Source organism: Dipodomys merriami, unplaced genomic scaffold, assembly GCF_024711535.1.
Source record: "Dipodomys merriami isolate MVZ:Mamm:240054 unplaced genomic scaffold, mDipMer1.0.p SCAF_78, whole genome shotgun sequence".
Classification (NCBI taxonomy): domain Eukaryota; kingdom Metazoa; phylum Chordata; class Mammalia; order Rodentia; family Heteromyidae; genus Dipodomys; species Dipodomys merriami.
The window spans coordinates 149,165-176,429 of record NW_027206379.1 but is presented as its reverse complement, the minus strand read 5'-3'; the positions used below and the strand labels follow the sequence as shown (position 1 = coordinate 176,429).

The 27,265-nt window shown below is 53.3% G+C and overlaps 1 protein-coding gene across 1 annotated transcript; it reads right to left on the bottom strand.

Annotated features, from left to right (window-relative positions):
• Positions 1-1,161: 1,161 nt before the first annotated feature.
• Positions 1,162-27,265, bottom strand: LOC138818722 (calpain-1 catalytic subunit). Its single transcript, XM_070009780.1, has 22 exons — positions 27,040-27,265; positions 26,244-26,511; positions 26,020-26,089; positions 25,589-25,707; positions 23,159-23,292; positions 22,871-23,039; positions 21,763-21,846; positions 21,387-21,472; positions 21,001-21,075; positions 19,179-19,339; positions 9,723-9,898; positions 8,847-8,858; positions 8,271-8,482; positions 8,112-8,151; positions 6,620-6,685; positions 6,482-6,539; positions 5,584-5,648; positions 4,966-5,034; positions 4,709-4,787; positions 3,908-4,024; positions 3,719-3,777; positions 1,162-1,916 (listed from the first exon to the last, which is right to left on the bottom strand). Exons 2-22 carry the CDS (start codon positions 26,508-26,510, stop codon positions 1,890-1,892), a joined length of 2,145 nt encoding a protein of 714 aa, XP_069865881.1. The 5' UTR covers position 26,511; positions 27,040-27,265; the 3' UTR covers positions 1,162-1,889.

Below are 27,265 nucleotides of genomic sequence, written 5' to 3'. Positions count from 1 at the left end.
TAGAGCGCTAGCCTTGAGCTGAAGAGCTGAGGGACAGCGCCCAGGCCCAGAGATCAGGCCCCAGGACCAAAAAAAAAAAATGCACCCATGAGCTTAGTATTGGTGGCACACATCTATAATCCCTGATCCTCAGGAGGCTGAGACCTAAGGATAGCAGTTCAAAATCAGCCTGGGCAGGAAAGCCCAAGGGATTTTGTTTTTGTTGTGTTGTTGTTGTTTTGCCAATCCTGGGGCTTGAACTCAGAGCCTGGGCACTGTCCCTGAATCTCTTTGTGCTCAAGTCTAGCACTCTACCATGTGAGTGAGCCATAGCACTACTTCTGGCTGTTTGTTTTTTCCCTGTGTATGTGGCACTGAGGAATCAAACCCAGGACCTCATGCGTGCTAGGCAAGCACTCTACCACTGAGCCACCTTCCCAGACCCCCAAGAGATTCTTATCTCCAATCAACCACCCAAAACCCCCAACATAACAAAGGCAGAAGTGGAGCATGGCTCAAGTGGTAGAGTGCCAGCCTTGAATGAAAAAACTAAGGGACAGTGCCCAGGCCCTGAGTTCAAGTCCCAGTACACACAGATAGACAGACAGAAAGACACAGACACACAGACACACACTAAATGGGACAGCCCAGAGGCCTCAGGCTAGGGGTCCTGGGTTCCCTCTCCACATTGGAGCAGCCAGGCACGCCCCTCCTCTGGCTCTGCCAGGTGCCGCCTGTGCCCCGCATCTACTGTCTTGGCAGCTTTACTCCTCGTCCCAGTTCAGCCCACCCTTATCTCAGGTACGAACAGCCAAGATCACAGGGACTGGCGCCGTTTATATAAGGAGCAGGTGTGTGGGCCATAGGACACCCCACACCTCCAGAGGAGCTGAAGGGAGCTCTGTGTGTGTGGCGGGAGCTCCCCGGGGGGTCAGGTCGGTGCTGAGAAGGGGTTGGGTTTCAGCTGGCGCCGTCGCTGGCAGAGGAGTGGAGGAGGCAGAGGTTGGGCTCCAAGGCCTCCAGTTGGGTAGGCTGCCCGGAGCCCCCCTGAGTGGCTCTGTCCCTGCGCCCAGAGCCGGTGCTGCTCAAGTGGCCAGCCTCCAGCAGGTATGGACCCGAGGGCCACGAGCCTTCCATTGGTACAAGGCTTGGCTTAGGAGAATCACACTCCAGAGAGAGATGTGAGGCCTTTTTCCTTTATTATTATTTGGGACTCCTCTGCATGGAAACATGGGACCTCCTTCCCCCATCCCTAGTTCCTCTGGCCCCCCATAGCCAGTCCCTGAAGAGTCCCCTTTAAAATCACCTATATATATATATAAAAAAGGAGAAGAGGAGCGAACGCCTTAGCACCCTGGGGCTGGGCAGCTCCCGGGGGGGGGGGGGGGGGGGGGCTGCAGAGCGGGAGGACCTTGGCTTCTGCACAGGAAGGCACAGGCGATCTCAGCCCTCCCCACCCAGAGGGGGGAAAGGGAGGCTCCCCCAGAACAGGGAGGGGGCTCACACATCTGGAGCAGAATGTGCAGAGCTAGTGGTTATAAAGTCTGCAGGTGAAGCCAGGAGAGGGTATGGGGGGGGGGAACCTATAGAGTGAGAAGGGGTGCATCAAGATGTTGGAGAGGGGGCTGCCAGCCCCCCTCCCCCAAGGAGGCCTGAAGCAGGAGTAAGCGGCCATCTGCCTTCCAGGTTTGGCCTGCCACGGGTCCGTCCTGAGCCCATGGCCGGAGAGGAAGTGAAGACCTTGGAGCTCGGCCCAGAGCACGTGAATATGGCAGCGCAGGGGACAGGAGGCTGGAGAAGGACACCTTCTTGCTCCAAGGAAGGCACTTGCAGCTGGTGAGGCCTGGCAGGTGTGGCTTGGCAGATGAAGAAAGGAGGGGCGCAGCAAAGTGGGGGGGGCAAGTCCCGCCTCATGCAAACATGGTCAGCTGTAACCACTGCAGGGGGAAGAGAAACAGGTCAGCTGGAGACAGCAGAAATGGCCACTGCAGTCCCAGTCTCCTTCTCCACCCAGACCCCGGAGTCTAGAGTCTGACGCACAGCTCAAATGCCACCATTGATTCCCACAGGTTGAGGAACCCTGGCAGGTGGACTGCTGTCTTAACTTCTCTGAGCCAGGAGACCGAGCTCCTACAGAGCACTCCAAGGTCTGGCCTCCCTTGTCTCTCCCCAAACCCAGCCCACTTCCCCTCACTTGGCCCTCCAGGCCCCAGCCTCAGGCTCCTGGTCAGGAAAGGATGGAAGACTTGGGTCAAAGAGCCAGGAGTCAGTGGCTCCTGCCTGTAATCCCAGATGCTTAGGAGGTTGAGATCTGCGGATCATGGTTTGAAGCCAGCCTTGGCAGAAAAGTCTGTGAGACTCTTCTCTTCAATTAACCACCAAAAAAATGCATAGAAGAAAACCTGAATGAGAGCACAAGGTCCCCTGGTTCTCTCTCTCTCTCATACACACATACGTGCACGTATGTGAACAAAAAGAAAAGAACAGAAGCCTGGCGCCAGTGGCTCATGCCTGTGATCCTAGCTACTCAGGAGGCTGAGATCTGAGGATCACATTCAAAGCCAGCTTGGGCAGAAAAGTCCATGAGACTCTTATCTCCAACAAACCACTAGAAAATCACTGTGGCTCAAGAGGTAGAGTGCTAGCCTTGAGCTGAAGAGCTGAGGGTTCAAGAGTTCAAGCCCCATGACCCACAAAAAAATAAAATAAATAAAGCTGGGCGCTGGTGGCTCCCATCTGTAATCCTAGCTACTTAGGAGGCTGAGATCTGAGGATCACAGTCAAAAGCCAGCCCAAGCAGGAAAAGTCCGTGAGACTCTTATCTCCAATAAACCACTTAGAAAACTGGAAGTGGCGCTGTGGCTCAAGTGGTAGAACACTCGCCTTGAGCGGAAGAGCTCAGGGACAGCGCCCAGGTCCAGAGTTCAAGCCCCACGACGACAAAAAAATAAAATAAAATAATAATAATAAAGAAAATAAAGAACAGGTTGAGCACCAGTAGCTCACACCTGTAATCCTAGCTACTCAAGAGGCTGAGATCTGAGGATCATGGTATGAAACCAGCCTGGGCAGGAAAGTCTGTGAGACTCTTATCTGGGAATGTGGCTTCATGGTAGAGTGTTTGCCTTGCATACATGGAGCCCTGGGTTCCATTCCTCAGTACCACTTACACAGAAAAAGCCAGAAGTGGTGCTGTGGCTCAAGTGGTAGAGTGCTAGCCCTGAGCAAAAGAAGCTCAGGGACAGTGTCCAGGCCCTGAGTTCAAGCCCAAGACTGGTAAAAAAAACAAAACAAAAACAAAAACAAAAAACAATGGATGTGGTGCTACGGCTCAAAGTGGTAGCGAGTTAGCCTTGACTGAAAAAGCTCAGGGACAGCGCCCAGACACTGAATTCAAGCCCTAGGACCAACACTAAGAAAGAGAGAGGGAGGGCTGGGAAGGTGGCTCAGTGGTAGAGCGCTTGCCTTGCATGCCTGAGGCCCTGGGTTCGATTCCCCAGCACCACATAAGCAAAAAGAAAAAAAGCCGGAAGTGGTGCTATGGCTCAAATGGTAGAGCGCTAGCCTTGAGCTGAAGAGCTGAGGGACAGCGCCCAGGCCCAGAGTTCAGGCCCCACAATTGGACCCAAAAATAAAAATAAATAAAAAATTAAAAAATTAAAAAAAAAAGAGAGAGGGGGAGGGGGAGGAAGGAAGGGAGGAAGGAGAGAGAGAGAGAAAGAGAAAGGGAAAGCCTCACCTTAAACAGGTCAAAGGTCACAACTCCATCCAGATCTGTGTCCAGCGATTTGAAAAACCCTGTGTGTTCAAGAAAAGATGACATGGGCTGAGAACTCAGTGTGACGTTCATGTATGGCCAGAACTGAACCCCAGCCATCCCCAGAGGTCTCCCCTTCGCCTGGAGGACCCTGGGTGGGCAGACACTCACGGAACATGGTCTCCAGCCGCACGAGGCAGCACACAAAGTTGTCGAAGTCAACGGCCAGGTCAGGCTCAGAGTAGCGGGTGATGATGAGCTCGTACAGCTTCTTGTTGAGCTTGAAGCCTGCATGGAAAAGCCAGCGAGTGTCAGGCAGGGGCAGAGGACAGGAGTACAGAAGGCCATGCAGGATACTAAGGGCATTCTCCAGAGAGAAGGGCATCAAGGCCTCCTGGGCAGGGCCAGGAGTGGCTGGGCAAGTGAGGGCCAGTCCTACAGCAAGTCTAACGGGTTTAGCCCAGGAATCAGAAGCTGGCAGCAGAGGGCCAAGGAGTCCAGGTGTTATGTGTGAAGCCTGGCTTGACACACCCCTGCTGTGTGGCCTGAGGTCACTCAGTGTTCTCTGAGCCTCAACTTTCCCTTATGTGCAGTAAGCGCTAATAAGACTCCATCTGCCTGACACTGGTGACTCATACCTGTTATCCCAGCTACTCAGGAGGCTGAAATCTGGGAATCATGGTTTGAAGCCAGCCCAGGCAGGAAAGTCCATGAGACTTTCATCTCCAGTTAACCAGCAAAAACCCAGAAGTGAAGCTGTGGCTCAAGTAGAGCATCAGCCTTGAGCAAAGAGGCCTAGGGATGTACTCAAGCCCTGAGTTCAAGTCCTAGGACCTGCACAACAAAACCAAACCTTAGCTTTGGAACTATGGAAAAAGGCCAGAGATGGCCTTTATACCAGCCAGTAGTCACTGCCCGGGCACAGGAGCAGGGTGCCATCTTCCCTCGAGCCTATCAGCCTCAGAGCCTCACCTGCGGACTCGATGGCCATGCGCATCTCGTAGGCACTCATGCTTCCCGACTTGTCCAGGTCGAACTTCCGGAAGATGGACTGGTGTGAGGAGCAGAGGGTGAGGGCCTGGCCAACTCAGCCAGAGGGGGACAGCCCAAAAGGGGGAACATTTGCTGGGAAAGGTGGGAAAGGGGTTACATGCAAAAAGGCAGAGCTAGGGGTGGTGATCTGGGGCCCACCACCTGGCAGGGGAGGGGCCTGCGGTGGCTCCACCCACCAGGTAATTCCGGATGCGGTTCCACAGGATGTTGAACTCGACCAGGCCCAGCTTCCCGTTGCCATCACGCTGGGTAGAGGAGGTTAAGAAGGCAACACCAGGGGCTAGGAAGGTGGCTCAGTGGTAGAGCGCTTGCCTCCCATGCATGAGGCCCTGGGTTGGACTCCTCAGCACCACATACACAGAAAAAGCTGGAAATGGCACTGTGGCTCAAGTGGTAGAGTGCTTGCCTTGAGCTGAAGAGCTGAGGGACAGTGCCCAGGCCGAGCTCAAGCCCCACAACTGACAGAAGAAAAAAGCAACACCACAGCTTAGAGGTGGCATGTGAGAAGGGACGAATGGGAGGCAGGAGGCGGGGTGAGGGAGGCAGGGATAGGAGAGGCCAGAAACAATTCCAGCCTTAAGAGTCTGGCTCCACCTTCCACAAGACACAGGGCCTCAGTTTCCCCTCCTAATCAACCAAAAGATGTTTCATGCACTTGAGCTCCAGGTACATGCATTTGAACACAAGGCCCAGGTGCATTTATAACCCACCCCTGCTTTGTTCCCTAGGATCTTTCACCCGTGAAAGACGCCATTCCCAGCCCCGCCGGGAGACACCAGCAGAGGAAAGGATACGTCCATGAGGTTCACCATACTGCGGCATGACTCCAGGCTGAAGCCTTTAGTCCGCAGGTCTTTGTCTGTAAGAAAGAGTGGGTCTGGGACCTCAGCCCACTGGGCTTCGTGGCCCTGCCTTAGACTGGGAGCCCTGGCAGGGGGACAGTGGGGGAGGCCGAGCCCTGGCTAGGGGTGAAGTCCAGCAAAGCAGACTTTGCTTAGGAGCGCGCGCGCGTGTGTGTGTGTGTGTGTGGCATGTTCACTCAAGGTTGGCAATGCACCCCTTGGGTCACATCTCCACTAGCAGCTTTTTGCTGGTTAATTGGAAATAAGAATCTCCCAGATTTGTCTTCCCAAGCTGGCTTCAAATTGCAAACCTCAGATGATCTCAGCCTCCTGAGCAGCTAGGATTACAGGTGTGAGCCACTGGCCACCCATTGTCAGAAAACAAAGTATTTCAGTGGTCCAGACGGGGTCCTACCCAACCATGACCCAAAGCAGAGATGAAGGGAGGACCGAGCCAGAGTGCCAGGAATGAGGTGGGAAGAGGGCAGGCCTGGCTGGGTGACAGGCTGAGGGAATAGAAAGACCTGCGTCTGCAGAGCTGGGCAGGAGGGAAGTTCGGGGATGAAGGAAACAGGTGCATTAGGGTTGGGTTGGGTCGTGCAAGTTCCTCCCCACAGCCAAGGTCGGGGGTGAGGGGGCTGCCTTCAGCTGTGTACCTAAGGGGGTGGCCTGGCCAGGGGGTGCATCTTGGGAAAGAAGAGGAAACTTTTCCTTGGCACTAAGATGCTGGCAGCTGGCTCAGCCTGTAGGGCTGAGCTCTGAGCCATGGAAAATGCCTAGGTTGGAGGAAATGGGAGGGGGGAGGGGCGGCCGTAGCTGGGATACAGCACTGCCATTGGGGGACCCTCACGTTTGCTAATGATTCTGTTGAGGATGGTCTGCAGCTCCTTGACGCTGATCTCCAGGTCCTGGGGAGAAGATGGAGGATGGCACCTGCCCGGCTGCCCCCGGCCCCTGCCAGGCCCGCCCCTGCCAGGCCCCGGCCTACCTCCCCCGCCAGCTGCCGGAACAGGGCCTTGAAGTTCTCGTCAATCTCCTCTTCAGAGAGCACTTGCTGCACAGAGGAAGGGGCAGGTGAGGGGCACCGGGCCTTGTCCGTGGGGGCAAATCCATGGGCTACGTGCTCTTCACCTCTGAGCCTCACTCTTCTTTCTTTTTGTGCCTATACTGGGGCTTGAACTCAGGGACTCATTGCTTAGCTTTCTCCACTCAAGGCAGGTGCTCTACCCTTTGAGCCACAGCTCTACTTCGGGCTTTTTGGTGGTTAATTGGAGATACAGAGTCCTAGGGACTTTCCTACCCAGGCTAGCTTCGAACTACCAGCCTAGATCTCAGCCTCTTAAGTAGCTAGGATGACAGGCGGGAGCCACCGGCCCCCAGCTGGAGCCTCCCTGTTGTCACCTGTAAAGTGGAGATCCCCCTCCTATTGGGCAGAGGACAGGGGTGGGGTTTAGCTCGGTGATGGAGGGGGGAGGGCTTGGATCACTGGGGGGACCTTGGGAAAAGTCCTCAATCTCTCTGAACTTGTTTCCCACTGAGGGAGAGAGGGATGACAGGACTCTATGGTGGTTCCTGGGGAGGAACCCTGCTGCAGGGCCCAGCACAGAGCTGGCTCAGAGACGGCCCACCATCATCACCTTCATCACCACCATCACCACCATCACCATCATCACTACCATCACCATCACCATCATCACTACTATCACCATCACCACCATCATCACCATCATCACTACCATCACCATCACCATTACCACTACCATCACCATCACCATCATCACTACCATCACCATCACCACCATCATCACTACCATCACCATCATCACCATCATCACTACCATCACCATCACCACCATCATCATCATCATCACCATCACTATCATCATCACCACCATCACCATCATCATCATCACCACCATCATCATCATCACCACCACCACCATCACCATCATCACTACCATCACCATCACCATTACCACTACCATCACCATCATCACCATCATCACTACCATCACCATCACCACCATCATAGCCATCATCACTACCATCACTACCATCACCATCACCACCATCATCACCATCATCACTACCATCACTACCATCACCATCACCACCATTATCACCATCATCACTACCATTACTATCATCATCACCAACCATCATCATCATCATCACCATCACTATCATCATCATCACCACCATCACCATCATCATCATCACCACCACCACCATCATCATCATCACCACCACCACCATCATCATCATCATCACCACCACCACCATCATCATCATCACCACCACCACCATCACCATCATCATCATCATCATCATCATCATCACGATCTCTGCAAGCTGTAAGGCCAGGCGACTTATTTCCATGGTGCTTATCAGGAAGGAAACTGCCCAGAGGATGGGACACCCAGGTCCCTGGGAGAGAGGGAGGAGGGAGGGAAGGAGAAAAGGGAGGGAAGACCACACACCTCATCAGGAAGGTTGGCCTGGATCTGGTCATCCAGCTCCCTGTAGAGTGGGAAGAAAGAGGCTGTTCAGGGGGAGCTGGAGACGGGGGTGGGGGGGTGGGGGGGCTGCAGGGAGGAGATAGGAACGGGGGGAGGGGGAGGGTCTAGTCCATGACTCACTGGGTCCCGGCACTCTTCTCTGAGAAGAAGCGCAGCACGAAGTCGCCCTCCTTGTTGGGCTCGAAGGTGGAGGGCACCACCACGTACTCTCCGGGGGGCAGGCGGAAGCGGGTGCTGACCTCCCGCAGGTTGATGAACTGCTCGGAGCGCGCCCGGGAGGAGTTGGCCAGGAAGAAGTCTCGCTTCAAGTGCACGGCCGGCTGGCCCACCAGCTGGCAGGGGGAGACAGGCGGAGGGCTGCAGGGCCCACCCCCGGACAGCCGCCCCAGACCCGGGCCCCGATGCCAACTCCACGCTGAGGGGCTAGACAGCTGGCCACAGTTCCGCTAGAACCCTCCTACTACCCGCTCCACCCGCTAGATCCACGTCAGAGGATGGGGGGACATGGCTCAAGGGGTACAGAGCCTGTCTATAGCAAGCACAAGGCCCTGAGTTCAAACCCCAGTCCTGCTAAGAGCACTTTTCAGGCAGTAAAACAAGTGGATGTCTCCGCGCCCTCCAGGGCTCCACCCCTCTGTTCTGTCGGCTGTGTTTGTTCAGGGCAGGTGAACCAGGTGAGCCAGGAACCACACCTACCTCCGGGGGAACCTGTGAGAGGGGAAAGGCGCAGATGTAGGCTCATCCAGCGGGGCGGGGCGGGGTGAATGCTGGGCCAAGGTTCGGAGTTCTTTCTGTTTCATGTAGGTCATGGGGCTTCCACTCAGGACCCGGGCACTGTCCTTGAGCTTTTGTGCCTAAAGCTAGCATTCCTACCACGTGATGTACAGCTCCCGCTTCCAGCTTTCAGTATTTAATTGAAGAGTCTCCTGAACTTTCTTGCCCGGGCTGGCTTTGAACTGTGATCCTCAGCTCTCAGCCTAGTAGCTAGGATTACCGGCATGAGCCACTGCTGAGCCTGGCCCTGACTCCTTAAGACTAGAGAAGGGGAGAAGCAGCCAGGAAGCAGAACCTTGGGCTAAGGATGCCCCAGACCTTCCCTTTCTACCCTTCTGCTGCCAGTGGGTTTGGATGCGGCCAAGGCAATGGCCTTCCTTGACCCCAGCTAGGGACCGTTGATAAGTTTCTGTCCCCAGCAGGGCAGGACTCAGAGCTGTTTATTACCACACACTTCCTGGGTGGGGCTCCCTGCTCCCCACACTCACTTCTTTCTGAAGCTCCATTAAAATCTGGCCCAAGCCTGCCACCTAGACATCAGCCAAGCCAGCTTCTGCTTCCCCAGAGGCAAAGGTGAATTCTAGAACCTTCCTTTCCTGGGGCCAACCACTTTCTTTCTTCCTCCTGCCTCACAATGAATTTCAGGTCTCTGTCAGAGGCAGGAGGCGCTGAGGGAGCCTCCTGCTCAGGTGTGACCCTCGGGGGCACTCAGGATGCGCTGCTTGGGTGGAGGCCTTGGGCGCCCCCTGGTGGATGGTCGTGGAGGTCGTGGGCCTGGCCGCCATCCCCAGGGCTCACCTCGTACACAGCAAAGCCAATGGTCTCCATGTCCCGGCCATAGCGGCGCTCGCGACGGCGGTGCTTTTGCATGAGCGCCAGCACGAAGCTGCAGCCGGACTCGCGACTCCCATAGTCATCTTCGTCATCCACCTCATCCAGCCGGATCTTGAACTGGGGGTTCACCCAGAAGGTGGCTGCAGGAAAGAGAGGCGCGTATTAGAGGCTGGAAGAACAGTCTCATGTGTTCACTCACTTAGTCACTCATTTACTTAAAAAAAAACACTAAGTCATCTCGTGTGTGACAGGAAAACATCTGGGACAGACAGGTCCCGAACCTCCAGGGCCTGCATTCCAAAGCGAAAGGGGAAGTATACAGACAAGCCACTGGGCACTGCAGGAATCACATCTAATCTTAACTGCTCAGATCTGACCCTTGCAGTTTGAAGCCAGTCCAGGCAAAAAAGAGAGACTCTTATCTCCCACTCACCAGCAAAAAGCTGGAACTGAAGGTGTGGCTTGAGTGGTAGAACACCAGCCTTGAGGGAAAAAGTCAAGTGAGAAGTATGGCCCCAAATCCTAGCCCCAGAACCAGCACACACACACACACAAAAGGAACAAAGTACTACACGGTTATGGCATGGCTAAACCTCAAAAATGTTACAGGAAAGAAAAGAAGCCAGTTACCATTGCATAATTCCATTTACATGAATTATCATGAATAGGCAAATTCAGAGTCAGGAAGTAGATTAGTGGCTTCCAGGGGCTGAGGGTGTGAGGATGAAGGGGTACATGGTGTTTTTTGGGGGGAGGGATATAATGAGATGTTCTCAGATGGATGTGGTGAGGGCCACACAATTTTCTAATATAAAAATCACTGACCTGTACAATTTTATTTATTTATTTTTCCGGCTTTTTTTTTTTTTTGCTTATGTGGTGCTGAGGAATCGAACCCAGGGCCTCATGCATGCAAGGCAAGCACTCTACCACTGAGCCACCTTCCCAGCCCTTTATTTATTTTTGTCAGTCGTGTGGCTTGAACTCTGGGCCTGGGCACTGTCCCTCAGGCCTGAAGCTCAAGGCTAGTGTTCTACCACTTGAGCCACAGCACCACTTCCAGTCTTCTCGTAGTTAATTGAAGAGTCTCACGGACATTCTTGCCTGTGCTGGCTTTGAACCATGATTTTCGGATCTCAGCTTCCTGAGCAGCTAGGATTACAGGTGTGAGCCACCATTGCCTTGCTACCTGTACAATTTTAATGGGTAAATCATGTGGCATACGAATTAAATCTTGAGAGCTGTCTAAAAACAAACAAAATTCTAGAGGTTGAGATCTGAGGATGATGGTTTGAAGCCAGCCCAGGAAGGAAAGTCCGTGGGAACCATTGCCAATTAACAAAAAAAAGCTGGAAGTGGCGCTGTGGCTCCAGTGCTAGAATGCTAGCCTTGAGCACAAAAGATCAGGGCAGAGCCCAGCTCAGAGTTCAAGCCTAGATCTGGAAAAAAAAAAAAAAAAAAAGATGATCAAGATCAAAAGTAATCTCTTGCCAGACACCAGTGGCTCACGCCTGTCATCCTAGCTACTCAGGAGGCTGAGGTCTGAGGATTGCTATTTGAAGCCGGCCTGGGCAGGAAAGTCTATGAGACTCTTATCTCTCACCATCAAAATGCCAGAGTGGAGATGTGGCTCAAGTATTAGAGAGCCAGCTTTGGAGTGAAAGAGGTCAGAGACAGCACTTAGGCCCTTAGTTCAAGCCCTAACATTGAAACAAAAAGAAAAGGGAGGGGGAGGAGGGGTGGAAGAGGGAGGAGAGGGGAAGGGAGAAGAACTAGGCTTAGAAAAGAAAGAGAAAGAAAAACGCATACAATTTTATAACCGTTAATGATAATCAGTATCAAAAGGTCATCTTCACATAAAGGAACAAGCGGGCTTGATGGTTGGACAGACAAGTTTACGAAACTTGCAAGCAAGGAACTGTTTTCACTGTGTGTAAACTCAATAAACAAAGAGAGAGCAGATGTTTCCAATTAAGTGTACAAGACAGTGCACCATACCGGTTTGATCAGTATGGAAAAGAATGTAACAGGCAAATCTTACTCATGAGCTTGGGTGTTAGATGTAGAAACAAAGGACTTTTTGTTGTTGTTGGTCATGGGGCTTGAACTCTGGGCCTGGGTGTTGTCCCTCAGCTCTTCAGCTCAAGGCGATTGCTCTACCACTTGAGCCACAGCGCCACTTCCAGTCTTCTGGAGGTTCATTGAAGATAAGAGTCTCAAAGACTTTCCTGCCTGGGCTGGCTTTGAACCGTGATCCTCGGATCTCAGCCTCCTGAGTAGCTAGGATGACAGGCGTGAGCCACGGGCTCCTGGCAGGACCTTTTTTTTTCTTTTTTTTCTGTTTCTGATGACTCTGTATGTTTTACCTTATGTACAGTGTACTCACATGCACATCTGTGGGAGGTTGGGGGAGGCACAGAATCTGAGGAAAAAGCTGAAAAAGTTCAGCTTTGTAGCACAATGGACATTGATGAAAGTGAACTATGTAAGTGGTGGGTAGAGATGGGAGGGAGGGAATGGGAGAGAATGTGGCAACAGATGACACTATGAGAAAGGAAATGTACTTACTACCTGATGTACGTAAAGGTAACGGTATATCACCTCTAAAGCAACAATAAAGTAAATAGAAAAAACTAAGTTAGGCTGGGTGCTAGTGGCTCACCTGGAATCCTAGCTATTCAGGAGGCTGAGATCTGAGGATTGTGGTTTAAAGCCAGCCCAGGCAGGAAAGTCAATAAAACTCATATTTCCAATTGGTTTCCAAAAAGCAGGAGGTGAAGCTGTGGCCCACGTGGTAGCACACAAGCCTTAAGCAATAAAGGTCAGGGACAGCTCCCAGGCCCTGAGTTCAAGTCCCAGGAATGGCAGAAACAAACAAAAAGGTATGTAGGGCTGGAAGGTAGCTCAGTGGTTAGGTCCTTTCTGGGCATGCATAAACAAGGCCTTGTATTCTACAAAGACACAAACAAATCCATCCCAAAATTTATGCCATGACTGTGTTATATTGTTTTCATCTCAGGAATATAGGTTGGCCCCATATTGGGAAAACAATAAATATAATCTACCACTTTAACAAATAAATAGCCAAAAAAGCTATTATCATCATAATAAATGTGTTTAAAAGCATATCAATATAGACCAAATGTGGTAGCTCATTCCTATAATCTTAGCTAACTTAGGAAATAAAGATCAACAGGATCAAGGTTTAAGGCTAGCTAGGGCCAATAATTCATGAGACTCCATCTTAATTAATAACATGCTAGGTATGATTGTTTATACCTGCCATCCCAGCCACAAGTGAAGGATAAATAGGAGGATCATGATCCAGGCAGTAGGGACATAAATGACAGATCTGTGGCTTAAGTGGTAAATCACCTGCTTGGCAAGCACAAGGCCCTGAGTTCAAACCCCAGTACCACCAAAAATCTAAAAGAAACAAAAACCTTGGAGAAAAAATGTATACAGTAGTGAAACTTGCAGTAAATCAGATGCAAGAGTCAAAGAAGTTCTGAATGGCTTGTGGGGTTTGTTCTCAGTTCTAGAGAGCACATTAATAGGAACAGGAATCCAAGTCCAGAGAATTGGAAGAAGGGGTGGGAGGGGAAGGGGGGGGAGGAGGAGGGGAAAGGGGAGGAGGAAGAAGAAGAAGGAGAAGGAGAAGAAGAAGAAGAAGAAGAGGAGGAGGAGGAGGAGGTGGAGGAGGAGGAGGAGGAGGAGGAGGAGGAGGAGGAAGGGGGGGAAAAAGGAAAAGAATCAACAAATCGGGCTGGGGAAGGTGGCTTAGTGGTAGAGTGCTTGCCTTGCATGCATGAGGCCCTGGGTTCCATTCCTCAAGCACCACATAAGCAGAAAAAGCCAGAAGTGGTGCTGTGGCTCAAGTGGTAGAGCGCTAGTCTTGAGCTGAAGAGCTCGAGGGACAGTGTCAAGGGACAGTGCCCAGGACCAGAGTTCAAGCCCCACAACCCACGAAAAAACAAAAAGAAAACAACAATAACAACCCCCCCAAAAAAAAGAATCAACAAATCTGCCCTTATTTACAGATCCTATAGAATCAGTGAACTAAAAAGAATGTAAATAAATCAGTAAACCTAAGCATAGTGTAACAAATTTGCTGGATACAAAATTACATTGAGAAGATCAATTGCAGGTAGGCACAGGAGGCTGAGATCTGAGAATCACTTTCCAAGCCAACCCAGGGAGAAAAGTCTGTGAGACTCTTACCTCTAATAAACTACCAAAAAAGCCAGAAGTGGAGGTGTGGCTCAAGTGATAAGAGAACTGAGCAAAAAAGCTCAGAGACAATGTTTAGTCCCAGGACGGACACACACACACACACACACACATACACACACACACACACACACACACACGCCAATTGCTAGCTACAATAGTAACTAGTATGACTCTGAAGTATGCAGGGAGATACTGAAGGCTGCAGTACTTTTACTCTAAAAATCTGTAATCCAAGATGCAACAAAACCTGAGTGTGGGACATGGGAATGGGGCTTAGTGATACAGTGCTTGCCTAGAATGCATGAAGCCCTGGATTCTATTCCTCAGTACCACATACATAGAAAAAGCCGGAAATGGTCCTATGGCTCAAGTGATAGAGTGCTAGCCTTGAGCAAAAGCAGCTCAGAGACAGTGCTCAGGCCCTGAGTTCAAGCCTGACGATGGCAGAAAAAAGCAAACCTGAGTGTGTGTCCGAGTGTGTGTGTGCTCGTAATGGGGCTTGAACCCAGGGTCCTGGCACTGTCCTTTAGGTTTTTGCCCAAGGCTAGCACTCTACTACTGAGACAGAGCTCCACTTCCATCTTTTTGCTAATTAACTGGAGATAAGTAATTCTCAGATTTTTCTGCTGGGCTAGCTTCAAACCACAATCCTCAGATCTCAGTCTCCGAGTAGCTAGGAATTTAGGAGGCAATATCTGATTTTTTTTTCTTTTTTCTTTTTTGCCAGGCCTGGGGCTTGACCTCAGGGCCTGAGCACTGTCTAAGCTTTTGCTCAAGGCTAGCACTCTACCACTTGAGCCATAGCACCACTTCCAGCTTTTTCTGTTTATGTGGTACTGAAGAATCAAACTCAGGGCTTCATGCACGCTAGGCAAGCACTCTACCACTAAGCCACATTCCCAGCCCCAGTATCTGAAACTTTTTAATGATGTCACAAATGGAAAATTTCACATGTGAGCACATATGACAGGTTCACTGAAAATACTGTAAAAAATTTCCTTTTGGCTATTTCTGTAAGTTTACACAAAACATAAGTGAGTTTCATGTTTAAACTCAGGTCCCATCCCCAAAAAAGATCTCATTTATATGTGTGTGTGTGTGTGTGTGTGTGTGTGTGTGTGTGAAAATTTGAACTACTAGCTGCGTGTGGGTGGCTCACACCTGTAATCCTAGCTACTCAGGAGGCTGAGATCTGAAGATCGTGGTTCAAAGCCAGAATGGGCAGGAAAGCCCATGAGACTCCAATTAACCACCAGAAAACCAGAAATGACACTGTGGCTCAAGTGGTACAATGAATGCTTGCCTTGAGCTGAAGAGCTGAGGGACAGTGCCCAGGCCCAGAGTTCAAGCCCCAGAACTGACAAAAAAAAAAAAAAAAAAAAAAAAAAAGCTAATATACTATTAGAAGATATATGTAGGGCTGGGAAGGTAGCTCAGTGGTAGAGTGCTTGCCTTGCAAGCATGAGACCCTGGGTTCGATTCCTCAGCACCACATAAACAGAAAAAGCCGGAAGTGGCGCTGTGGCTCCAGTGGTAGAGCGCTAACCTTGAGCTGAAGAGCTGAGGGACAGCGCCCAGGCCCAGAGTTCAGGCCCCGAGTTCAGGCCCCATGACTGGCAAAAAAAAAAAAAAGAAGATATATGTATATATACATTTAAATTATATAATTTTTTTGCTGGTCCTGGGGCTTGAACTCAGGCCTAGTATTCTACCAGTTGAACCACAGCGCCACTTCCAGTCTTTTCTGTGTATGTGGTACTGAGGAATTGAACCCAGGGCTTCATGCATGTTAGGCAAGCACTCTACTCTACTACTAAGCCATCTTCCCAGCCTGTTTGGTTTTTGGGCTTTTGATTTTTTTTTTTTTTTAATTGGACTTGATTCTAAACCAAGGACAAGAAAAGCTGGTTTTTGTTGTTGTTGTTGTTGTTTTGTTGTTTTTGTCAGTAGTGGGGCTGGAACTATGGGCCTGGGCGCTGTCCCTCAGCTCTTCAGTTTAAGGCAAGTGCTCTACCAATTGAGACACAGTGCCACTTCCAGTTTTCTGGCGGTTTATTGGAGATAAGAGTCTCACGGACTTTCGTGCCTGGGCTGGCTTTGAACTGAGATCCTCAGATCTCAGCCTGAGTAGCTAGGATTACAGCCATGTAAGATTTTTTTGTACTGATACTAGAACTTAAACTCGGGGTATCTTGCTTGATTCTTTTCCACCCACAGCCAGTTAGCTGTCTATCACTTAAGCCACCACACCAGTTCTGGCTTTTTGCTGGTTAATTGGAGATGATTCTCTCAGATTTGTCTGCCCAGGACGGATATGAACTTTGATCCTCACCATCTCAGCCTCCCCCGTAGTGAGGATTAATGTGTCACTGTCACAAGAGACCCAGAGGCAGAATGGCCGTCCACACCCACATGCAAATCCATAAGCAGCGTAGAGCAGAGCCGGTGCTGCGGGAAGAAGGCTGGCAGCTCAGTCTTGGTAGTCAGGGGACACAGGAACAGTGCTCACTGGACACTGGAGCAGAGCAGAGTGGGCTCTGTCCAGGTGCGAATGCTTTCCACACAGAGGGCAGAGCACAGGGCAGGGAGCTGCATGAGGGACACAGCAGCAGCGGATCTGGCCAAGTCAAAGCTGGCAGGAAGGAAACGGGCCATGCGGCAATTCCTGAGAACTCTGCTTTGAAGGGGATCAGGGGTGGAGAAGTGGGGTGAAGAGAGGGTCACTTTAAGACAGGGTTTTTCCATTACAACACAGGAGTGAGAAGTGAAGGACAAGGGAACAAAATGCTGCAGCAGCAGAGAGACATTGCTAAGTGCTGCTGGCTCACGCCTGCAATCCTAGCTACTCAGGAGGCTGAGATCAGAGGATCATGGTTTGAAGTCAGGCCAGACAGACAAATACTAAAGACACTTATCTTCAATTACCGGCAAAAAGCCAGAGGTGGAGCTGTGGCAGAATGCTAGCCTTGAAAAGTTCAGGGGCAGCACCTAAGTCCTGAGTTCAAGCCCCAGTACCAGCACCAAAACAAAGGGGAGAGTGAGACTCAGAACTGGTAGGAGTCCCCAATAAGGCCGGCACAGAGGCTGGCACAGGTGGACTGGAGACTCCCAGCGGATGGGGAGGTGGGCATCTGAGGCGTCTGTCATGTGGGTTGAAGTCTCTACTTCCTATGGAGTAACAGGGCTAGGAACCCATAGGGCAGTGACAGAGGAGACAGGCTCATTAGAGGTGTGTGGCTGCCAGGTTACAGGAAAAACATGGCCTCAGTTGTGTGATTTCTCTCCAACTGCATTCAACGGTTCTGAGCCAGCAGAGACTGGATTGTGGTGGTCATGCTGACTGACCGACCCAGGGAGAGGGAAGGGCCGGGAAACTGCGTTTATAGAGACAAGCTAAAAAACAAAGTACCTTAAGAGGGGAAGAAGGAGGAGGCACTAGGGGAGATGATGAAGAGCACCAGTGTGCTGAGGTTTAACAGATGGCAGGGCAGGTGCTGTGGCTCACACCTGTAATTCTACTCAGGAGGCTGAGATCAGAGGATCATAACTCAAAGCCAGCTCAGGCAAGAAAGTCCATGAGACTCTTTTTTTTTTTTTTTTTTTGTCGGTCGTGGGGCTTGAACTCTGGGCCTGGGCGCTGTCCCTCAGCTCTTCAGCTCAAGGCGAGGGCTCTACCACTTGAGCTACAGCGCCACTTCCGGTTTTCTGGTGGTTTATTGGAGATAGGAGTCTCACGGTCTCTCCTGCCCAGGCTGGCTTTGAACCTCGATCCTCAGATCTCAGCCTCCTGAGTAGCTAGGATTACAGGCGTGAGCCACCAGCGCCCGGCTCCATGAGACTCTTATCTTCAATTAAACACCAAAAAGCCTGAAGGAATGCTGTGATTCAAGTCACAGAACACCAGCCTTGAGCAAAAGAAGTGAAGGGAACCGAGCCAGGCGCTAGTGGCTCATGCCTGTAATCCTAGCTACTAAAGAGGCTGAAATCTGAGGATTCTGCTTTGAAGCCAGCTGGGCCAAAAAGAAGTCCAGGCGATTCTTATCTCCAATTAACCACCAGAAAACTGGAAGGGGCACCTTGGCTCAAAGGGGTAGAGTGCTCCCTTTGAGCAAAACAGTTCAGGGATGGAGCCCAGGCCCTGCGTTTGAGCCATAGTCTGATTGGCATATATGAAAGCATGCACACACACACACACACACACACACACACACACACACACACACACACACACACACACAGACACACACACAGACACAGACACACACACACACACACAGACACACACACACACAGACACACACACAGACACAGACACAGACACATACACACACAGACACACAGACACACACAGACACACAGACACACACACAGACACACACACACACACACACACACACGAGACAGTTCCAGGAGGCCAATGCCTGGATTGAGGGGAGCTGAAACAGCTGGAAGTAGAGGGCAGAGGAGAGGGCCAGAGGCTGGCAGGGGCAGATTCCACGATGAGGTGAGGAGGCCAGGTGTGCAGTGGTTGGGAGGCCACTGGATGGGGCGGGGCGGGGCGGGGCGGGGCGGAACTAATTAGAGGGAAAGGTTGTTGTAGGGAATGGAGAGGCCAGCTGTGGACAGTGGCTCCTAGGCACTCAGAGGCCCAGGGAAAGGGAAGAGAAGGACAGGGAGGAAGTGCGGCGACCAGAGGGAAGAGTTCAGGGAATGTGGAGTTACCAGGGGTTAGAAGACAGCAAGATCACTCCCTGATTACCACCTGGGCTCAGGCCGCAGAATGACAGTTCAGCACTGACACGAACACTGCACATTTACTCCCCAAAGTGAATCTGAGACTTCAGCTATGAGCCAGGTGCTGGCGCTTTACACCTGTAATCCCAGTTAACTCTGGAGGAGCCAAAATCAAACCAAAAAACAAAACAACAACAACAAAAAAACCTCAACAACTCCACAAGTAGAAATATGGCTCAAGTGATAGAACACCAGCCTAGAGCAAATAAGCCAAGCTGAGAGCTCAAGGCTCTGAGTTCAAGTCCCAGTACTGACACACACACAAAGTAAAGTCACCAGCCAGTGTAGTTCGCATCGCACAGGAGAGGAAGCAGCGAGGTGGCCAGGGTCCTGACCACCCCCCCCCTCTCCTCACGCCCCGGGTGTAGTCCTGAGCCCAGGGGCTCCGGTCACCTGGGTAGTTCCGGCAGCCACCTGCGGTGCTCCCCCGACGCCAGGTACCCTCATACAGCGTGGTGTTCCAGTTCCTGATCGTCCGGCTCTTGAGTGCGTCTGGCGTCAGGTTGCAGATCTCCAAGCGGGTGAACTCTCGCATGAAATCTCGGAAAGACATCCTGGGGGGGGGAAGGGGAGGGTCAAAGCACACAGCTGGACCCCGGTTCCCAGCCATGGAATGGGTCTGGGGCAGGCAGGAGAGAGGTAGAATAGCACTAAGAAGGGGCTGGGAAGGTGGCTCAGTGGTAGAGTGCTTGCCTAGCATGCATGAAGCCCTGGGTTCCATTCCTCAGTACCACATACACAGAAAAAGCCGGAAGTGGCGCTGTGGCTCAAGTGCTAGAGTGCTAGCCTTGAGCAAAAGAAGGTCAGGGACAGTGCCCAGGCCCTCAGTTCAAACCCCAGCACTGACCAAAAAAGAAAAAGAAAAAAAAGAAGGTCTAGGTCTGGTGATAGACATCTGTAATCCCAGCTATTTGGGATGCAGAGGCAGGAGGGTCATGAGTTCAAGTTCAGATCAATGAAAGCCATTATCAATAGAAAGTTGGTGAAGAGAGGCTCTTTTTTTGGGGGTGGAGGGAGGTGCTAGTTGGGCAAACTAGGGTGAAAAAGGAAGGATATTATTTAAACAGGTTATCAGCAAGTATAAACATAGAACAACAAAACTTCTTGAAACTGTATTCAGAAGAGGAGGAAGGAGGACAGGGAGGTGGGGAGTGGCTGGTTGGAAGAGATTATATACATGTATGGGAAAGTCACAATGAAAGTCTCCAGCATATAGCCAGTGCATGCTAATAAACATCACTTTTTTTGGGGGGGGAGGGGTTCGGTCGTGGGCCTGAACTCTGGGCCTGGGCGCTGTCCCTCAGCTCTTCAGCTCAAGGCTAGCACTCTACCACTTGAGCCCCAGTGCCACTTCCAGCTTTTTTCTTTCTGCTTATGTGGTGCTGAGGAATCTAACCCAGGGCCTCATGCATGCAAGGCAAGCGCGCTACCACTGAGCCACCTTCCCAGCCCCATAAACATCACTTTTTAAAAACAAGTAAGTTAGTGAGATTAACTCTAAAATCAAAATTTAAAGAAAAAAAAACTGATCTCCAAAGCCAGACGCCACAGTGGGCTCACACTTATAATCCTAACTACTCAGGAGACTGAGATCTGAGGATCACAGTTCAAAGCCATCCTGGGCAGGAAAGTCTGTGAGACTCTTTTTTGCTTTTTTTTTTTTTTTTTTTTTTTTGGGAGGGGGGGTCCGGTCGTGGGGCCTGAACTCTGGGCCTGGGCGCTGTCCCTCAGCTCTTCAGCTCAAGGTTAGCGCTCTACCACTTGAGCCACAGCGCCACTTCCGGCTTTTTTCTTTTTTCTTATGTGGTGCTGAGGAATCGAACCCAGGGCCTTAAGCATGCAAGGCAAGCGCTCTACCACTGAGCCACCTTCCCAGCCCTGTGAGACTCTTATCTCCAATGAACCACTAAAAAAGCCAGAAGTAGAGCTGTGGCTCAGGTGGTAGAGCATTAGCCTTGAACAAAAAACTTTGGGAATATTACTCAGACCCTGAGTTCAAGCCCCAAGACAAGGAGGGAGGGAGGGAAGGAGGGAGAGAAAAAGGGAAGAAGGGAGGGAGGGAGGAAGGAAGAGACTGAAAGGCTTGAATGGACCAGTCCCTAGGTTCAAACCCCAGTACAACAGGAAGAAGCAACAGGAAGAAAGGAGGAGAAGGAGGAGGAAGAGGAGGAAGAGGAGGAGGAGGAGGAGCCACATGGAGGAAAGGGCTGCTCACCAGAACTCCCCATCTTCCATCTTGATCCTCAGTCGTTCCCGTTCATAGGGGTCCACGTTATTCCACTCTGAGGAGCTGTGGGAGCAGGGCACTGCCAGGGCTGGACGGCACTGAGCTGCCTGGGACCCATCCACTCTGCCTCGACTTCCCTCAGCCCAGATCAGGAGGCTCCTTCAAGCCCACTCCCAGATCCCAGACCTAGGCTTTCCCTGTCCAGGTGAGATACCGGAGGGACCCACAGGCTGCTACAGACCCCCACAACCTGTGCTCCACCAGGGTGGTGCCCCCCAAACCTAGTATGCTCCCCTGGTTCATCCTGAGTCCTCCCAGGTGCACCGACGGGCTCCTCAGCCCCCCTCCCAGACAGTGCCCAGCGCGTCCCTCACCCATCACTCCAGGCTCCCGTCCACTCCACCTCGCCCCAGGGGTTCCGTATCCGCATCAGGCTCACCATCTGGCCCTGGTAGTTCACCTGTCCCCAAAGCACCCAACCACGCTAGCTTCTGACATGCGTGCTGTCAGAAGCTTCCCCGCCAGCGCGACCCAGAGGCCCTGGGAGGCAGCTGTGCTCTGGAACACCAGTCAATCAGGGTTAGCGTGGATGGATAAGCATCAGGATGGGTGTCCCCGGGGACAGATAAGGTGTGGGGACCCGGTCACAGACACCTCCCATAGCCCTGTGGGATGCCAGCGAGGCCAGGCCAGGCCAGGAGGTAGGAACCGCCCCCCCGGGAGCGGAGCAGGCCCCACCCAGGGCAGTACCTGTTTGGCCCCAGTCACTGAATACGCATGGCCCTTCACCAGCTTCTTAAATGTGACGGCTTCCATGTCCAGGACACTGGAGATCTGCAGACACACATGTGCACTGTGGTGGGGGAGGACTGGGGAAGGGGGGAGGGGGCTGGGCTCCTCACTCTGCCTGAAGGAAAGGCCTGGAAAAGCCCTTCTCCCATCCCCCACCCCCTGCTCATCCAGCAGCTGTTGGAAATGACAGACAAGACCTAATCCCATGTCTCCATTCCCACTTGTGGACACAATCCTGCAAGTGGGGCTACCAATGCTATCACTGGTGGGGGGGGGAAGCCCAGACACCCCACCAACACTACTACTAGTGAGGAGGGTGCATATATATGCACACACACACCTACAGCTACGCACTTCCCCAGGGTCAGCGCGGACCAATAGGGAAGGGGGAAGGAGGGAGGGCAAGGGCCAAGGATCTCAGTGGTTTGGGGGTGCCTATGGAGGCCTGGAGATGGTAGAAACAGAGGGACAGACAAGGGTGGGCCTGGAATATGGAGAAGGAGCTAGGAGAGGGCGAGAGAAAGCAGGATGGATAAGGGAGGCAGGGGAAGGAGAGGAGAAGGGAGCTCAGTGGATGGTCAGGAACCTAAGGCCAGGATCAAGCTGAGGCCTGAGGTGTGGGGAAAGGAGGAGGAAAGAAGGGGAACAGCTGGGCGCAGGTGCCTCACGCCTGTAATCCTAGCTATTCAGCAGGCTGAGATCTGAGGATCGCAGTTCAAAGTCAGCCCGGGCAGGAAAGTTCATGAGACTCTAATCTCCAATAAACCACTGGAAAACTGGAAGTGGTGCTGTGGCTCAAGTGGTAGAGCGCTCGTCTTGAGCTGAAGAGCTCAGGGACAGTGGCCCAGGCCCAGAGTTCAAGCCCCACGACTGACTCCCCCCAAATAAAAATAATAATAAGGGGAATAGGAATGTCACTGGGCATGGAAGGCAATGGGACAATGGGTGGAAGAGAAGGACAAGGCTGGAGACACATCCACATCCAAAGATGGTGCTGAGATGAAGGGTGAGGGCGAGGCTTGGGAACCCAGGAACACTGGGGCAGGGCCAGGGTGCGAACACTCACGTCGATGGAGCACCCCAAGAGGGAGCCTCGCTCAAGCGCCTTGAGGATGATCTGGTAGAGGTCGCTGGGCGCCTTCCGCAGCTCGTACCACTCGGTGACCCCGCCTGTGAAGTCCTCAAAGCCCTCCGAGGTGCTGCCGCCCGACAGGGCCTCGTAGCTGCCGTTCACCCTGTGGGCAGCTCCGGGTCAGGGCTGTGGCATCAAGCAGGACTGGGTAAGAGAGCCAGGGGCCCCTGCCCTCAGTAGGGAGGGGAGGGGAGGGGGAGCTGTCCCCCAGGCCCTACTCACTTGGCGTAGGCCTTCTCAAGCAGGGCACTCCAGAACTCGTTGCCTTGGGCAGAGTGCACGAACACCAGCTTCCCATCCTTGGTGGGCAGCAGGTCATCCACGACCACGTCGACCCACTCCCCGAATTGCCACAGCTGCGGGAGAGGGGTGCGGTGACCACTCAGCCCTGTATCATTCTAGATCACTTATACTCAAAGTAGACATCACACAGTCAGCCCTCGGTATCCGCAGGCTCTGAGCTCCTGCTTCTGACCCCTAAAGGGGTTCAAACATTTGAAAAGAAAATGGCATCTGTACTCAATGTGCAGTAAGTATGATAGAGCCAACTAGTGATGCATTAAAGTGTACTGCATCTGGGCACTGGTAGCCCAAAACTATCAACCTAGCTGCTCAGGAGGCTGAGATCAAGGTTGGAAGCCACCCTGGACAGGAAAGTCTGGGAGACTTGGGTTTTTTTTGTCCGTCATGGGGCTTGAACTCTGGGCCTGGGCGCTGTCCCTCAGCTCTTCAGCTCAAGGCTAGCACTCTACCACTTGAACCACAGCACCACTTCCAGTTTTCTGGTGGTGTACTGGAGATAAGAGTGTTGATGTCTTTTCTGCCCAGGCTGGCTTTGAACTGTGATCCTCAGATCTCAGCCTGCTGAGTAGCTAGGATTACAGGTATGAGCCACTGGTGCCGGGCTGTGAGACTCTTATCTCCAACTGATCAGCAAAAAGCCAAAAGTGGAGGAGCTGTGGCTCAAGTAGTAGCCTTAGGTGAAAAAGCTAAGCAAAAGCAGTAGGCTCTGCCTTCAAGCCCTAGTACTGGCACAAAAATAATAAACAATAAACTAAAGTATACAGGATAAGGAGGATGTGAGTAGGTTATATGATAATACTAGGATATTTTTCTTTTTTTTTTTTCTTTTTTTTTTTGTCCGTCCTGGGGCTTGAACTCTGGGCCTGGGCGCTGTCCCTCAGCTCTTCAGCTCAAGGCGAGCGCTCTACCACTTGAGCTACAGCGCCACTTCCGGTTTTCTGGTGGTTTATTGGAGATAGGAGTCTCATGGTCTCTCCTGCCCGGGCTGGCTTTGAACCGCGATCCTCAGATCTCAGCCTCCTGAGTAGCTAGGATTACAGGCATGAGCCACCAGCGCCCGGCTTAGGATATTTTTCTATTGGGCATCAGTGTGTGTTGGTAGCTGCATAGGCCTGGTGGATATCCCTAACCCTTCAGATACAGAGAGGGGAGACTGCGTGATACACAGCCCTGGGCCGGTTTTCCCCCGAGCCTCAGTTTCCCTACCCATTAAAGGAAGCAGCGCTTTCCTCATGGAAAGTCAAACAAGGTCACAGACGGAAAGCCAACCTTGAGCTCACCAGGGAAACAGACCTAATTGCCTCCATCAGTAAGAAGATGGAAAGCCCCGGGGCCTGGGCTCACCCCCAAACCAACCCCCCTGGATGTGGGGGGTCAGTGGGAGTTACTAAATGTGGAACGAAAATGTGGCAACCCCACCCCTAGATGGGCGGGTCCGATTCTGGCAATTGCGGGATTTGTTTCAGCCAGGCCAGGGGCAGGTTTCCCAGGGGGTGGGGAAGTAGGAGGGGGTTCAGGCCCCAAGCTTCTCCGTTCCAAGTATTGTCTCAGACAATGGGGAATGAAGGAGGGCCCAAGGAGCTCCAGTCGCCAATCAGAGGCCGGAGAGGATTGGATTGGAGGAATGAGAGAAGAGGGCGGGGAGAGGAGCAGCGTAGCCCCGCCCCTGCGGACCAAAGCGGGGTAGCTGGGGGCTCCGCCCCGGGGCTGGGCAGCGCGGTTACAGTCAGGTCAGTTCCCCCGCGTGGGGTGGGGGAGCATGAAGGAGATCCCTGTGGGCGTGGCGGGGACTCCCACGGCGGGAGAGCCTCCACCGAAGCTGCTGCGCTGCGTCTCTCTCAACACCAGCTCATCGAGAATGCATTAGTGTGACCAAAAAAATGGGCTGTCACCAAAGTCAAGAAACGCTGGCTCAGACAGAACCTGGAGTCTCTGTGTCCGAGGTTGCCAAAGGCAGCAGTTGGAATGGGAGGGAGGGGGGCAAATGGAAAGAATAAGCTACAGGTTTGCCCCCAGCCTCCCCTTTCCCTGCAGAACACTGCTTTCCCCAATGGGGAAACTGAGGCCTCGGTAGAAAGGGGATTTGGCCTTCAGAATAACACAGACGTTTGGGGGTTTTTTACTCTTTCAAGCTCCTTCTCCTAGATGAGGTTACCATCCAGGAAAACAGCCAGCTGAAAGACCTGCCTAGCCATTCACACATGACAGCCCAGAGGTGGCACTGAGGTCAAATACCTGGGGATGGGGGGGGTAGGGCTGTCCCCACAGGGTGTGGCCTTTGGCCACTGTAACTTCAGAGTTCTGCTCCCCCTCTTCCCCAGGGGCGGGGGGGGGGTGCAGGCCCTTCACCTGGAAATGGAAGATGCCCGCGTAGCCATCTTGGAAGCTCTGGCCGTGGGGGACCACTCGGTGCAAGAGGGTGTCGTTCAGCGTGAGGGAGGCGATGGCGGCCAGGAGCCAGCAGTCCCCTGAGACAGGAGGGGCCCGGGTCAGGACTGCTCTATGGATCTGGCCAGGGCTCAGGGAAGGAGGCCTTGTTCAGGCGAGTCATCTTGCTGGGGAGAACCCGGGTCTCCCTGGGGTGGGGTACCCCCTTCCCCAGCTCCCCTCCGCTGGCAGAAAAGACCCAGGAATCTGGGCAAACCAGCACCAGCGCTGATGGCCGAAGCCTGCCTAGGCTTGCAGAAGGGAGGGGTTGGGGCAGTGCCCAAGAAACGGAGAATGGGGAACTACTGTGGAACATACACCCAGAGCCCCGCGGGGAGGGGAGGGGGTCCTACCCAGCGCGCCCTGGCAGATGTCCGTGCGAGTGGCTCCATCCACTATAAACTGGGGGTTTGACAGCAGCTCCTACAAGACCCAGAGACCTTCCCTAGCCCAGTCCTTTCTAGAAATGGGCGCCTAGCCACCCCAGACCCCACTTGGCCACCAAGGGACTGGGATCCCATCATTGAGGGTCAGCTGAGGCCCGCCTCTGGGGCGGGGGAGGGGGTGCCCCGCTCACCATGGGACGCTTCCACTTGATGCCATAGGTCTTGGAGGAGTTAGGACCCAGTTCCTTGAAGCCCAGGCTCTGGGGCACTGGGGGGAAGGCCTCATCTCGGAACAGAGCCCCGCTCTGCAGACATCTTGCTCGCAGCTGCTCATAATCCTGGCCCAGGTACTTGATGGCGTTCTCATGGCGGCCCAGGCCCAGCTCCTTGGCCCGCTGCTTCTGCACTTGGGCAGACACCCCTGTGCAGTACACGGGCGTGATGATCTCCTCGGCCATCCTGGGGGACAGGCGAGCGTGCTGGGAGCCGGGGCCTTCCCGGGACTCGCAGCCAGCAGGTCCCTGGGACGCGGTCCCTGCCCACTGCCAGGGTCCGGGCTGGGGGGTCGATCCCAGGGCAGGGGGAGAGGGGGCGGGCGGGGCTCTGCCCAAACACAGGACGCTGGGCAGATGTGCGGGGGGACCCCAAGGAAGGTCTCTTTCGTCCCGTTCGCCTGCCTGTGACCCCACCCCCAAACTAGCCAAGCCCCTAGCTCGGGCTAGGACTCGGGCAGGCAGGGCCCGGCCGGGCCCGGCGGGGAGACCGGCGCTGGGCTCCGGCCTCGTGTCGGGGGAGGGGCGGGGGGACCGTGGTGAGTGGCCGGCGGCGGCCAGCGCAGGTGCGGGTGGGCGCCCCGGGCTCTGCGGGCTCCCGACCCGCGCACGCGAGGGACCCCGAGGAAGGGGGCAGATGCCCCTCGGTCCGGGAGGCTGGGCAGTGGTGGGGTCGGAGCCTCACGGGCCCCCTCACCCCCAAAAAAGTCCTTACCTAGGGGAGGGGACGGGCGGGGGGAGCTGCGGTCCCCGAGGCCGGCTTCCCGGGTGGCTGCTCCGGGCAGGGCCCAAGCAGGAAGAGGGCTCCGGCCGCCCCGCCCCGCCCGCGCCCTGCGCCCCTCCTCCCGCCGCCTCCCCGCTTCCCCGCCGGCCTTATCGCGGGCGCCGTCTTGGACTGTCTCTGACTCGCGGTGTCTCCCCGTCCCTCCCTCCGCGGGCGT

Bases quoted from the DNA above. Each gene is read 5' to 3' on its own strand.
- LOC138818722 (XM_070009780.1), bottom strand. From the start codon at position 26,510: ATGGCCGAGGAGATCATCACGCCCGTGTACTGCACAGGGGTGTCTGCC. The intron at 5,649-6,481 runs GTGAGGGTCCCC...TCTTTCTTACAG, and splicing joins CAACAGAATCATTAGCAAAC to ACAAAGACCTGCGGACTAAA. The intron at 5,035-5,583 runs GTATCCTTTCCT...TCCTCTACCCAG, and splicing joins GTATGGTGAACCTCATGGAC to CGTGATGGCAACGGGAAGCT.